Below are 14,466 nucleotides of genomic sequence, written 5' to 3'. Positions count from 1 at the left end.
TGATAATCCGAGCCACTCAATGTGAATAGAATTTGATTTTAAGGGTACCCGCGAGAAATCAACAAAAAAAAGACCGGACAGGGCTTGATCTGAGCAGTTTTTAGCTCAGATTTGATGAACGATTCAATTAAAAACTGGCCAAAACAAGCACTTCCCGGTAATTTTTTTGCCGATTTCACGCGAGCACCCTTAAAATCACGCTCTACACACATTCAACGGCTTGGATCATAAAAATTTGATCTGAAACTATGAGATTGAGATTTGGAATGTTTTTTTAGGTGTCCCTTGAACTGCCCCGATACACACACACATGTATAAAAGGGAGTTTTTCTCTGAAATTACTGTGTGGGTTTGCATGTGTGCGTGTGGTCCCTCCGGTCCTAACAATCTCTTTCGGTCGTGTTATCAGGGTTAGAGTCAGGATTTTTAGGCAGTGGTGTCGAGTACCAAAAGCCATGATAATGTGCAGAGGACTTCGCGATGAAAGGAAAATGTTGTTATTTTAGGTGTCTCAGGGGCTATTTTCCTACTATTAGCGGTGTCAAATACAATATGTAATAATATAACCGAAATCCTTAGGCATCTCCGACATCGTTTCGCCTTATCAAAGCTCGCTGATGTATCCTTTGGCTCGTTGGTGTATCCATTAGGACTTCATCATGTATCGTAACCAATGACCCGGTGACTTGCAGAACTGTAGACGTTGTCGATGATTGTTGGAAAGAGGAGCGATATACAAATTCCAGTCTCTCATTTTTCTAGTGTACTTTAAAGATTGATTTCAGCTTCTACTTTGAAGATTGGTTTCAATTTGGAAATTGATTCATGATAGCCTGTGGAGGTGATTTCACTCAAAGATCGTATCTGTTTTTACCTGATTCTTGTTTTTAGCCGAATTGTGATCTTGAGAACTTCAACTTGAGATCCTCAATCCTTCCGAAATTCCGTACCTTAGTAACAAATTCATCATTCATGGTTGCATTTGTTAGCAAAATTTTCTGAATAGTCATCATGCATTGTGATTTTGCATCCGCTTCTTCTTAAACGAATGCCCCAAATTCGAACCACCCATTTTTTTGATAGACTAACACGCTGCAGTCCAATTGATTCAGTACAAATCAAGAGGATCGATTGTCCAAAACAAATTGGCAAAGAGTAGAGAGGTCTCGTGCTACTAACTGATGGAACTATTCTCGAAAAACATCACTCAAGTTGTCACATAGAGCCACTTTCTGGTTCTATCTTGATGCAGCTTTCTTTTTGTGTATTGTCATGGAGTGTGGGATATTTCAATTTAATTTGGGATCGAATAGATCATACTATGTAGAAAATTTTATATCTATTCCGAAATTAAATGACAATAATTGGAAAGGTCCTTCATGTTATTAAGTATTATTTCATTTCTGACCCAAGCATCATGAGACTGTACACTAACTTATTCTACAAAAACTATTTTGTAAGACTCTCTCTCTCTCTCATATTAACTTTTTGGGAAAATGACCGGAAAGTGGTGTTTACCCAAATAATTTAGCAATTCATGGGGTGTAATTCACAAATCACCACTGTCATGACATTCCAAAAAGTATTCACCAACACATGGTATGGAAACTTTAGTTTACAATTTTACCCTCATATAACACTTCAAAAGCCCTAGCCACAAAATTTCAGCTTTTCTCTTCTCTCTCTCTGGAATGGAACCCCCCCCCCCCCCCCGCCGCTCTCTCTCTCTCTCTCTCTCTGCTTTGTGTCTGTACAGAGTTTCGACTTTCGAGCGAGTTCGCACTTATGCGAGGGAGTTCCTACTTTCGTATACGGAGTATCTCTATAAAGCCACCGTCGACGACAACTACAAGGACGACGGACTGGAGGAATCTGGTCAGCACCCTTTGACTCACATAGGAAAAAACTCCCATATGAGTATTATCTTAGATACCCACACCTCTGCTGCGATTTCATTCGAATAAGAGCAAATAGATCCCACCAATCAATTGATCAACAAACTAATTCTATGTGCTAATTGTTTGAGGCCTCCAATTCTCCGATCTCAAATTCCTAGAATGGAAACAATGCACACGTCGCGGAAAAATTAAATTTTTTTTATAAATTAGTGTTGTAATAGTCAATCATAGGAGAAAAGATTCTTAAAAAAATATGATTTGTTTCATGTTAACCGAAAGATTGGTCTTTTCTAATACCAGACGTAATCTTCTATAATTAATAACTTGTTCTTTTAAATATCAGACAATGATGTAGTCTTTTATAATTAATAACTTGCTCTTTTAAATCTCAGACAATGACGTAGCCTTTTATAATTAATGGCTTGCTCTTTTAAACCTCAGACGATAGAAATAAAGTTCTCTTAGAAAATATGACTTGGTCCGTGTTAATAAAAAGATTGATTTTTACAAATATTCGACGTATTCTTTTATAATTAATGACTTACTTTTTTAAATCTTAGACAATAGAAACAATGTTCTTTCAGAAAATATGACTTGGTCCATGTTAACAAAATGGTTGGTCTTTACTAATCCGCGGTATAGTCTTTTATAATTAATGACTTTCTTTTTAATACCTCAGACAATGGTTAATCATATGAAACAAGGTTTTCTCTGGAAAAAAAAAAATATGACTTGGTCATATTAATAAAATGATTGGTTCTTATTTTTACTTGACGTAATTCTTTATAATTAATGATTTGCCATAGAATTAATAGTCGTAAACATTAGTAGTGGTGACGTGGATTTGGATTAGTTTAGTAGTAGGGGGTTTGCTTGAATTAGGGCTTGGATTATGAAGCCAGGCTTTGGATTAGAAAGAAAAGTCTTCCCCCTGTTTTGCATCGAATCCAAGACCAAACCCAAAACAAAACAAAAAACAGTTTCATAAACCCACAAATTCCGACCTCATCACTGCATATACTTGTACAATAACTCCTCATATCCATTTCCATATGCAATCCATACCCCTCTTTTGGGTTTTCTTCTATTTCTGAAGGTTAAATAGGCTCGTGAATTGGCTTGTAAATTATGTGGTATAACCCAACTGTTAAATTAAATCAGTTAAACAAGTGGGTTTGGAAGAAGAGAGAGAATGATGGGTTTGGAATAGAGAAATTGATGACGTCGGCTTGTTTCTCTAATGTTGGCCTGAGAGAGAGAGAGAGTAGTAGTAGTACAGTTGAAGAGCTTCAAGGAACTTGACGTGTTCTTCATCGGTCCAGCTCTCTCTGGACTTGGTAATAGTGCAAGGCTTCCTCACCTTCTTAATTTCCATCAGTACATGGAGCTGAGTTGTTCGCTGCCATCGATAACGACCATTGGGAGACCGAATTCATGGGCGGTGGCGATTAAGGTGCCGTTCTAACTCTACAGTAAAAAGAACTTTTACAAAAAGAAGATTTTTTAAATTCAAATATAATGAAAATGAAAAATATTTTTTTAATTTTTTTTGCACCGTTTAAAAGATCTCGATGAAATTTATCAAACGAAATTCATATTGGTAGAAAAAATATTTACGTAACACATTATTTTTGAACTTGAAAAACCTTCTTTTTCTAAAATATCTTTTTACTGTTGAGTTGGAACACCCCCTAAGAGTCTTCCAGTGGTGACCGCAGAAATCGAATCAGCAGGAGATGACAAGTATAAGGGTATATTGTTATGAAGAAGTTATGTAACCATGTACTACTATTGGTCAATATTATTTGACTAAGTCAAATGGCTTTTTGTTAAAAATCACCAGCAAACCACTTCCTCCATTTTAGGGAATCTTCTAGAATTGCCCATCAATTACCGTGGGTCATGGGCTTGGCAAATTAAACTCAAACAACAAAAACCCAATTAAATTCAAATCCGTTATTGAGTTAAATTAAAATTAATCGGGCCTATTTAACATTATCTTAGCCCATTAATTTTAATCTAACGTCTTTATTTTTCGGCCCAATTTAATTAAATGTAAACACATATGCACAGCACCGTCCCCCAATTCCATTTAAACAAACCCAATTGTATTATTAATTCTATATCACCTGCCAACTCCCCAGTTAGTTGATTTTGATTGGGTCATGTGTGGATACACTCTGTATGGTTTGAAAGAGTACAATAACACCCCTGTGCAATTTGGTTTTTTGTGAAGTGTGCATATAACACCCAATTCCATCCATAATAATGTCAAGTGTGTGGCGGCCGGACGTGCATCAAAAGTTTGATATACTCTCATCTTCTCCCTTGATTCTTCTTCTTCTTTCTCAATCTAACCAATCCATCTCATGTACTAAAAATTAGATCTTAATCGTTGATGTTGTAGATTTTGACAAGTACTACATCCATACCAAAATTCAAGTTGATCAAAAAAATGAAAACCTCATGGTTAAATCGAATTTATTATGAAGGAAACTTTCAAATTTAAATTTATCATTCATCTTAACAAGAATTAAATTACCGAGTTACTGATATTTGATCAAATTGAAATTTTTTTTATTTATAGAGTTGGTCTACAATTTGATGCATAGAATATCTTCAGTTTATCACTGATTTATTGATTTTTTTTCATTCAACTTCCCTACAATTGATTGTTTAATCAACTTCAGTCTATTGCTACAAAAAAAAATTATTGACAAAGAAAAAAGGCAGCTTACAAATATACGAGACTCGAACCTAAACATTAATTTGTCCGGATCGGTAAGCAGTCTCTTTATTCTGAATGATTTATTTTGACATCACGAAAATCAAGGATTAATATTCTGAAAAGAAATCCCTGATATTCCTATATGTGGTGGCCCCAGGGATCATCCTGTCTGTTCCAGAGCTTCTTATCTGTTGAAACAGGACAAATGACATGTTAACAATGGCAATCTTTAGGGGCAAAAAAAATAAAAAAAATTGCCTTAAAGCTTTAGATAAACTCAGTGACCTTTTCTTTTAAAGATCATAACACATAAATTAATGTCATGAATTCGGTTGATGTTATGAAATTATATTTATGTACATGTTAAGAATTTCTATTCAAAAGTAATAAGATTGAGTTTTTTTTTTTTTTTTTTGTCAAGCGGTATACATCAGCAGGGATTAGGAGTAGTTAGTAAGTTATTCCACAGATGGTCCAAAGGCTGTCCATAACCCTAAACCACAAATGCTCACGATGGGGCTCGAACCTTGGCCAGCCTCCCACAAGATCAAGATTGATGTTGTCAACTTATGTCCAGATATTGTGAACTTTAATTTTTACTTTTTTAGAGGTTTATACTGCACACATACTCAAATACAGGGTGTGTGTGTGGTAGCATTTTCCTTGGGTTGCTTATAAACTGAATTTGTTTATAAACAATGTTGAACCTTAACTGGGAATTGTTTTCAGATCAAGTGAATGACAAATAAGAGTATCTCGAGCAGATATTGTAAAAATTAGATTTAAAAGTGTATTTTGCTACTTATTTAGCATTCTGTTTTTTTTTTTTAAAAACCTTATTATGTACTCCCTCTGTCACATTTTTAATTGGGTGTAAAAATACAAAAAAAAAAAAACAATACACAAAAATATATTTTTTGGGGATTAAAAAATGCACAATTTTTTGCAAGGAACATTTAAAATAAGACGGAGGGAATATTTGGTAAGAGTATCTCCAACAAATGAGAAGTTAAAGGAGAAGCAAACTTACAAGGGACATTGGAATTCGAAGTCTCGAGCAGTTCCCTTGCAGCCGCCTCCAAAGCAAAAAACAAGGGTAAAGATCAAAAGAACTTTCCAAAGTACAAAAAACATTTTCAGAGCCATTTTTTCTTTAGTATAATTAGGGAAGGGGATCTAGGGTTCATGACCCTTTATAGCACAAAAGAAAAACTGCGATGACTTGGGCCACAATAAAAAAAGTTTATATCCTTTGTTTGACTGGTCTTTTTAACTGATTCGGTTTCACTTATCATTGGTTTGGCTTGAGTTGTGTTGCTTTACAATTCTATCACAATTTGTATTATTCAATTTGACTATTACATCATGAGAAATGATGAGTTTTCTTCTCCATGGAAGTTTATGCTAGAGACTTGCTAGTCATTAAATTTACTTTATCTCGTTTTGAAGGGTGTCGGTGATCGAAACAACGACGTACACGTCCATCTTGGCCTATCAGGTTCACGTCTTTCAGGTTCTTGGCCGAGACCACCGTTATGCCTAGCGGACGATACTCTATTGATCTTTTTTGAAACAAAAGGTTTCTTTAAGGGATCTTGTCTTTTGATTTTTTTGTTGATAGTATGTGAGAAAGCGGTGGAGATTAGAATCAGGATTTGGGTGTCTATATGTATTAGAGATCGGGCACACACGATTGAGAGGGGATGGAGAGAGATCAGGGGTAGATGCTGCGACGGCTACCAGTGGTGGCCGCTCGGCGACGGCTGTCAGTGCAAGGAAGAAGAGAAGGGGCTAGGGTTTCATGGTTATATGTCTCAGATTTATCTCTGTTTTTTATGATGTAAGAGAACAAATTGGGACATATAAGATTATATGTGCACTTTTGTTAATGTATTAGCAAACATAAGGTAAAAACGCAGATTGTGACATTTAATTTTATATGTGCACTTTTTCAGCATGTAGAGAACATATTTGGTATGGTACAAAGTTCAAATATACACACATAATATTATATGTGCTTATATTGGCAAAAAATACGTTGTAGATATCAATAGATAACCTTATATGTGTCAGATTTATCTTCGTTTTTGATAACGTGCAGAGGACAGATTGGGACATATAAGATTATATGTGCACTTTTGTTGATGTAGTACAAAACATAAGACAATAACGCCAATTGTGACTGATAACATTATATATTAAGGGAAGGGAAAGGAAAGGCTTAAAACAGGTTTAAAAAAAAAAAAAGAAATTTTAAGTGGTGGTGGGTTCAAGAATGGAAGAGCTCAAAACAGGAATAAAAAAAAAGAAATTAAAAATTTTTGTCACACATATAACGTTATATGTTTGCGGGGTGGTGCTGGAGGTGGAGTGGTGGTGGTGGCGGAGGTGATGGTGGTGAGGGTGGTGGTGGTGTGGTTACGTGGTTGCAACAAGATCGAAAAAAATGAAAAATATATATTTTTTGTGTTAGCCAAGCAAGACTCTTGTTTCTTTTACATAGGGTAGTTTTGTCATTGGAATTATTAGTGGACTAAAGAGGCTAAGAACTTTATAAGTGAACTAGTAGAGTTAGAAACATGTTACAGTAGGTTTGTCGCATCGATATATATAAAGTTTCTACAATTTTGAGATTTGAATTTTGTCGACCCATCTACTAAGTTCTAAGTGGGTTGGCGAGGTGTATTTTCGGGTACGTAGAATATTTGGTCGAATCTAATATAGGTCGGGTATTGGAGTACTACGCAGCTGGAAAATTGGATCATTGTCCATTGGAGTGGGCAATCTCGTCCACGTTCCTGCGGAACCTAAGCACAAACGAAGAGAAGGCGATTTCTTGTTGAAAAATGGAGCTAAGTTTTTGTGTTTATGTTTTAATCATGTCTTTCAAATTATTGTGATAATAGATTTTTTTGCAAAAAATGCACGTTTTAATTCAATTTCGTCACCGTCTTCAATAAAATTCGTCCATAAATACCCCATCACTCCGACCCTAGGGCATACCACAATATTTCTCATGCCCCACCAGTCTAGAAGAGAGAGAAAAATCGGAGAAAATCGAACTCCAATCCATGGAGTTTTAGAGAGAGAAAGAAAGAGAGAGAAAAGTGGGTTTTGTACCAAGACCCGACCGAAACCCAATTCGATCGTTCCAAACTCTTCCCACAACTCCTAGCATCACCAAGCATCGTCCAATTCGATCCCAAGGTTCCCCGATCAAAGAAACCGAAGTCATCTTCCCAAAAATTCAAGTTTCGGTTTTAAATCAATTCAATCCGATTCAAGGTATTATAATCCATTCCAAACACTCCTCTAAGTATATTAAGTGTTTTTATGCTTAACCCAATAGCCCAAATGGACCCATGCATCGAAACCGAGCCAAAACAGCAAAAAAATCGAATCTGGCCTTGAGTTTGCGGCCGCAAGGTGCGGGCCACGAGAACCAGACGCAAGGTTTCGGCTGGAGGGTCCACCGCAAGGTCAAACGGTCAGACCTTGCGGTTTGATCTGTTTTTGTTCGAAATGACTTTTCGACATCCCGAACACCTTTTTTGACACCCGGACTATTTTTTCTAAACTTTTCACACCTTAAAGATCATAACTTGGTAAGATCATATTTTTTTTATTTAATTATCTATTTATTAAATTATTTATTAGTTATCAATCAAAGTTTTTAAACGAAAAATCTTTGCGACCTTCCAAACAATGTTTTAACACCCAAACTAATTTTTTCCTAGACTCCTTGCATCTCAAAGATGATATCTTGTTAAATTATTATTTTTTTATTTAAATTACTATTTATTGTTATTTTTATAGTGTTTCCAATTAAAATTACTTTACGACCATATAAACCTTATTATTAATGCCTGAGTAATTTTATTTAGACTCCCTACATTTCGAAGATGAAACTTTGTTAACCTCAACATATTTTAATTAGTAAATTATTTATTATCTATTTACTTCACTTTTGGCCACTTAATTTAACGTCTTCATTTAAAATAATCTCGCGACCCTCTGAACCCAAATTTTGATACTATTCTTTTAAAAAGCTCTTACTTATTATCATCTTGGCCATACGAGATTAAGGGCAACGGCCCATTCATAAAAGGTTGTGTGATTATTTTGCTTGTAGGTTGTATTAATTATTATTCGTTTTAATTGTATATTGCACTATTACTTGATTTGAATGCTAGATTGGACCCTAGAGACATGGGGTGATATGCGAGTAGAATTCACCTAGACAATGCTAGATAATGGATGAATTGAAAAGTTTTATTTTTAGATTGCCTGCATGCGTGATTTTGAGATGTGATGAGATTGTGATGAGATTGAAACTGGCGGGTGTCCAATGATGAATTGATAGACTGGCGGGAGTCCAGTGATGATTGTGAAGTGACTTGTGAAGTGGTATATAAGATAGGCGAACCCTAGTTGTGATTCAGGCATGATAAGCTTTCCCCTTGTTGTAGTTATTAGGGTGCACACTCGATATATAACTTAGGTGTATCTGCGACAGCAAAGAGAAGTGACCTCATGTGACCGAGCATGGCTAACGGTTGGGGGAGGAAAGATCTCGCGGAGGGATCTTAGATTTCACATTAGAATAATGAATAATAATAAATTGGTATTTGTAAATCCTTATTCTGCTTTTTGTATTATTATTATCTTGTTGCTTGTTAACTGTAAAGTAAGGGGGGTAGTTGGGTTGGATTATACTACGGGGCGAACTCTATCACTCAGGTACGGATTGCCTGGCTTCCGTGCCAGATTTTGCAGAAAATCAGGAAGAGACACAGAATTCCGAAAGTGAGCAGTTCTATATAGAGGAGAATCCAGTGGTGGGAGTCGAGCCAGAATATATTTGGGATCCATACCAAACCTAGAAGGCGGCTCGATTATCTTGTTTAGTTTATTACTACAAAGATTAATTTCAGTACTTCTACAATGGTTTGTAATAGATGAATCTTTAGGATGAATTATCCGTTTTGGATTTTGAATTTAATTTAAATAATTTTTAAAAATTAATATTTAATGTCTCCGATTTTATTCCCAAAAATCGGGGCGTTACAACTTGATATCAGAGCCTTAGGTTCAAACCCTCGGCCTTGGGTAGTTTGGGTAGATCATATCAGATTGAATATTTCACTACAAGTTTAAAATGGCACTGTTTGAAATATACCGAAACCTAACGATAAATATATTTTTCTTGCTTTTATAGATGGACCCCACGTTTGCAGACCAACTAGCCGATGAATGGAGCAGATTGCAGGACTTCTTGAAAAACACCGTAGGATCCGACTTCTCTTTCCGAGACCCTTACGTACCTACTGAGTTCCCAATTATGTATGCTCAGTATCAGCAGCTGATCGCGAATCCGCCAAACCAGAGGGAAGTATACACGGCTCAGCATCCAAGCCTATGGAGAATGGCTAATCTCGAGAAGGAAATCTGTGACAATCTAGAAAGCATACCAGGCTTCGATATTAGGAGCGAACCCTATTACTCACATTATAGGGATATGGATAACTAGCCTCCAATTCCCACCCCAGACCGGAACCATAACCATAACCCTCCCAATATTCAGGAGGAGGATGAGATGGCCCAACTAACTGCAGAAGTAGAAAACCTAAGGGCATTCATGACAGTCACCCCCAGATTTTCCGATGGGAGATGATTATTTAGCAGGAATGTTCCCTACCCTCTATCGGATGAGACAGGCTCACCGAAGGATTTCAGCTCTCGCCGACGCTGTCACCTGCTCCACCGTTGAAGACCACGAGATACGAGGCATACTAACCTACATCCTCGGAGTACAAGTGGGACCGCGAGGGAATCCCGAAAAACCCCCTGAGGAAGAGGGAGATCCCGAGGAACCCCCTGAGCAAGAAGAGGATCCCGAAGAACCCCCCGAGGAGGAAGAAGATCCAGAAGAGCCTCCATTTCCAGGATCAAACCACGACTACCGTTTGGGCTCCTGGCAGCTATAGCAGGAGGAGCCAATAGTACCAAAAGAAGGACAAAACCAGGATGAAGAGATGGACAATGCTGAGCCGGAATTAGAAGAAAATGCAGAAAACAACACTGACAATGAAAATGGATTTTTGGCAGAACTGGAGATGGATGATTATGGCTAGCTCTTATCCATAGATGCACCAAGAGATATGGATGCCGAGCTGCAGTGGTGGCTGATTAGCAAACGACTCGAAATGCAGGAACCTCTACCTTTTTCAGTTCCCGTACCAATGGAAGAATCAGACAGTGAGTGTGAAGTCATAGATGCCGACCCTCCACCTCGTCCTAAGATGGCTCGACCCGCAGGAATTCCATGGGTAGGACATTATTCTGACTATGGTCCAAACACTTGGGTCTATATACAGCTGGAACCGCTATACCTTTGCCCATTTAAGATCAGGGCACAATCAGCTTACCTAAGGCCAGTGAAGATCCAAGCCCCATGTTATAATGGATACTATCTCATCGCTGTACCTCAAGGATTTCGGGAACACTACACCGACCGCATCCATTATTCACGAGTCGCAAGGTCCAACCCTGAGCAGGAACATCGTATCATTATAGAGAATGCCGACTTCACCGATCACATCACTTATGTAGAGATACCCATCCGCCTAGAACCTTATAACTACCCAAACCCCAACCAGCTGGAACCACTATGGCGAGTAACATGGCGTTGCTACGGGCTCACAGAGGACACCATCGAAAAGGAGAGTCTTCTAGGAGAGCATTTTCCAATGCTTTTCGATTAATCGATTTCTTTAGCACCTACTAGTTATTTATGCACGCATTTTTATTTATTTATTTATTTTATTCTATGTTTTGTTTCTTCCTAGGAGAACAATTGTGGTAGTGGGAATTATCTTGACTTTTAGTAGCTACACATCTAAGTAGTATATTTTGACATGATTGATGTGTTTGATTCGTTTTGTTAATAAAAGAAAAGTTTCTTATGATATTATGTTTCCATGTATTTAATAAATATATACAAATATATATGTTCTCATAATAAACCCCCCTTACTAAATTATAACATAACGATATCTAGATGGAGGAAACGAGAGACAACTAGAATAACGAGCAAAACAATGGACAAAATGGAGCCCCTCAAGTCCTCAACTCAACAACCAAATTGGGACTACCGAACTAGTCCAACTCATGCAAGCATTCATTACTGTTGCGATTGCAAATAACCAGAATCAGCACGGAGCCCTGCACACACCTCGAGGACCAATGACCAGAAGTCAGGCACTGAATGAATTATGCAAGCGTCGCCCTCCCTACTTTCAAGGAGAACCTAACCCCACAGCTGCGGAAGCCTGGTTGGAAGAAATCAAGAAAATTCTTGAAACCCTAGATATTCAAAAAGCCAACAATCGAATTGTTCTAGCCACCTATCAGATGCAAGGTGAAGCTCAGCATTGGTGGAACCTGATGAAGAACACCCATGATGTGGGAACAATGACTTGGGAAAGGTTCGAGAAAATTTTCCTTGACAAGTACTTTCCAACACCAGTCAAACAAACACTGGCCTTGGAATTCATGAACCTTGAGCAGGGCACAATGACCGTGACCCAGTACGCAGCACGATTTGAAGAACTGTCTCGCTATGGCACAACAATCATACCTACTGATGACGACAAGGCAAGAAAATTTGAGTGGGGACTCAATGAGACACGCCGAACAGTGATGGCACAGACACTTCCCACCTACTCACAAGTGGTGCAATGCGCACTTAAGATGGAGAGAGAAAACGTGGATTTCAAGACGAGGCGTGAGCAAAAGAAGGCAATACCTGCAGTTGGAGGATCTATCCGCACCAACCCTACCAACCGGGGTACCCTAACCTCTTAACCCTACCACCAAAACTACCCTCGCCCGCAACCGATACAACCCAACCCAGCTTGGAGAAACCCTAATCCAGGGTTCAATCGAAACCCTAACCCTAATCCGAACCAGATCCAAGCACCGAACCGAGGCCTAAACCCTAGTCTTGGACCAATCCGCAACCCCCTTCCCCAGAATCAAAATCTAGACAACTGCTGTTATTACTGCCTGGAGGAGGGACATATCAAGAGGAATTGTCCTAGGTTGAACGGCGCTGGAAACTATGGAGGACCGCCGCAAAATCAGGTCAGGACTACAGGACTTGGAAATCAGAATTAGAATCAAGCAAGGCCGGTTTGGAATGGTAACCAACCTGGAGGACAGAACCAGCCTCGTGGTGGGTGGAACCAACCGCCAACTCGCCCTTTCAGAACAGAGGATCAAACGGGCCAATCCAGCCCAATGCTGGAAGAGTGTTTGCACTGCAAGGAACAAAAGAGGAGATGGACCCTGCAGTAATCCAAGGTACCCTCACTCTTTATACTACATGCGTTCAAGCACTATTTGATTCTAGAGCTTCGCACTCATTCATATATGCCGCATGTGTTTCTACACTTGGATTAAAAACTGAACCTCTAAAGACAACTATGTATGTGACCTCACCATTAGGGGGTAAGATTTTAGTAGTACTAATTTGTAAAGGGTGTGAACTAGAAGTATCGAACTTGCGGTTAACATGCGACTTACGAGTAATCGAAATGACGGACTTTGACGTCATACTCGGGATGGATTGGTTGACTGTGCACCGAGCTGTCATAGACTGCCATCGAAAGATGGTGACAGCCTATTCACCAGATGGGATGAGTTTCAAGTTTAAGGGGGATAGACAAGACCCTTTTGCACCCCATGCATACAAAACGAAGTGGCATAGAAAGCTTGCTGAATGGTTAGCGAGTCTCACATTGGAGGAAACAGACCGAATTGAGTTGAGTCTCCCTCACGTTGTCTGCGAGTACGAAGACGTATTTCCAATGGAATTACCAGGATTACTGCCGCCAAGAGAATTGGATTTCACCATCGAGCTATAACCCGGCACGGCCCCAATCTCGATGGCCCCGCATCGAATGGCTCCAGCAGAACTATGAGAGTTGAAAACACAACTGCCGGAACTCTTAGAGAAGGGTTTTATCCGACCTTGTACCTCACCATGGGGAGCTCCAGCGCTATTCGTCAAAAAAAAAAAAGGAACGCTCCGACTTTGTATCGACTACCGCCAACTCAACAAAGTCACCATCAAGAACCGATATCCTCTACCGAGAATAGACAACTTGTTCGACCAACTGAGAGGGTCGACTTGTTTCTCAAAGATTGATCTGAGATCTGGATATCACCAATTGTGAATTCGGGATTGCGACATACTCAAGACGGCGTTCCGCACGCGTTACGGACACTACGAGTTCATAGTCATGCCGTTCGGTCTAACTAATGCTCCTGCTGTTTTCATGTGCCTGATGAACCAAATTTTCATGCCGTACTTGGACAAATTTGTGGTAGTGTTCATCGATGACATCCTTGTATACTCTCCAACGGAGAAAGAACACGAAGACCACTTGAGAATTGTCCTCCAAGTACTTTGAGACAACCATTTGTATGCGAAGGCGAGCAAGTGCGAATTCTGGATGAAAGAAGTCAAATTCCTGGGACATGTAGTGTCAGAGAGAGGAATCTCAGTCGACGACAGCAAAGTAAAAGCAGTCATGGACTAGAAAAGACCTTCTACGGTATTCGAGATTAGAAGTTTCTTGGGATTAGCCGGCTACTACAGAAGATTCATTCAGGATTTCTCCATCTTGGGAAAACCATTGACGCGATTGACCCAAAAAGGGATTAAGTTTGAATGGAACGAAGCATGTGAGAGATTTTTCCAAGAACTTAAGAAGAGGCTGACTAGCGCTCCTATATTGATCATACCTGAATGAGACGCAGGGTATACCGTGTACT

General features: G+C 38.9%; 1 protein-coding gene across 1 annotated transcript; it reads left to right on the top strand.

Annotated features, from left to right (window-relative positions):
- Positions 1-11,871: 11,871 nt before the first annotated feature.
- LOC131317061 (uncharacterized) lies at positions 11,872-12,492 on the top strand. Its single transcript, XM_058346642.1, has one exon. The coding sequence runs from the start codon at positions 11,872-11,874 to the stop codon at positions 12,490-12,492; it is 621 nt and encodes a 206-aa protein (XP_058202625.1).
- The last annotated feature ends 1,974 nt before the right edge of the window (positions 12,493-14,466 follow it).

Source organism: Rhododendron vialii, chromosome 2a (assembly GCF_030253575.1).
Source record: "Rhododendron vialii isolate Sample 1 chromosome 2a, ASM3025357v1".
In the NCBI taxonomy this organism is placed as follows: domain Eukaryota; kingdom Viridiplantae; phylum Streptophyta; class Magnoliopsida; order Ericales; family Ericaceae; genus Rhododendron; species Rhododendron vialii.
This window is presented reverse-complemented; position numbering and strand designations above follow the sequence as displayed.

Excerpts from the sequence above, each read along its gene's own strand:
- LOC131317061 (XM_058346642.1), top strand. The coding sequence starts at position 11,872 with ATGACCAGAAGTCAGGCACTGAATGAATTATGCAAGCGTCGCCCTCCC.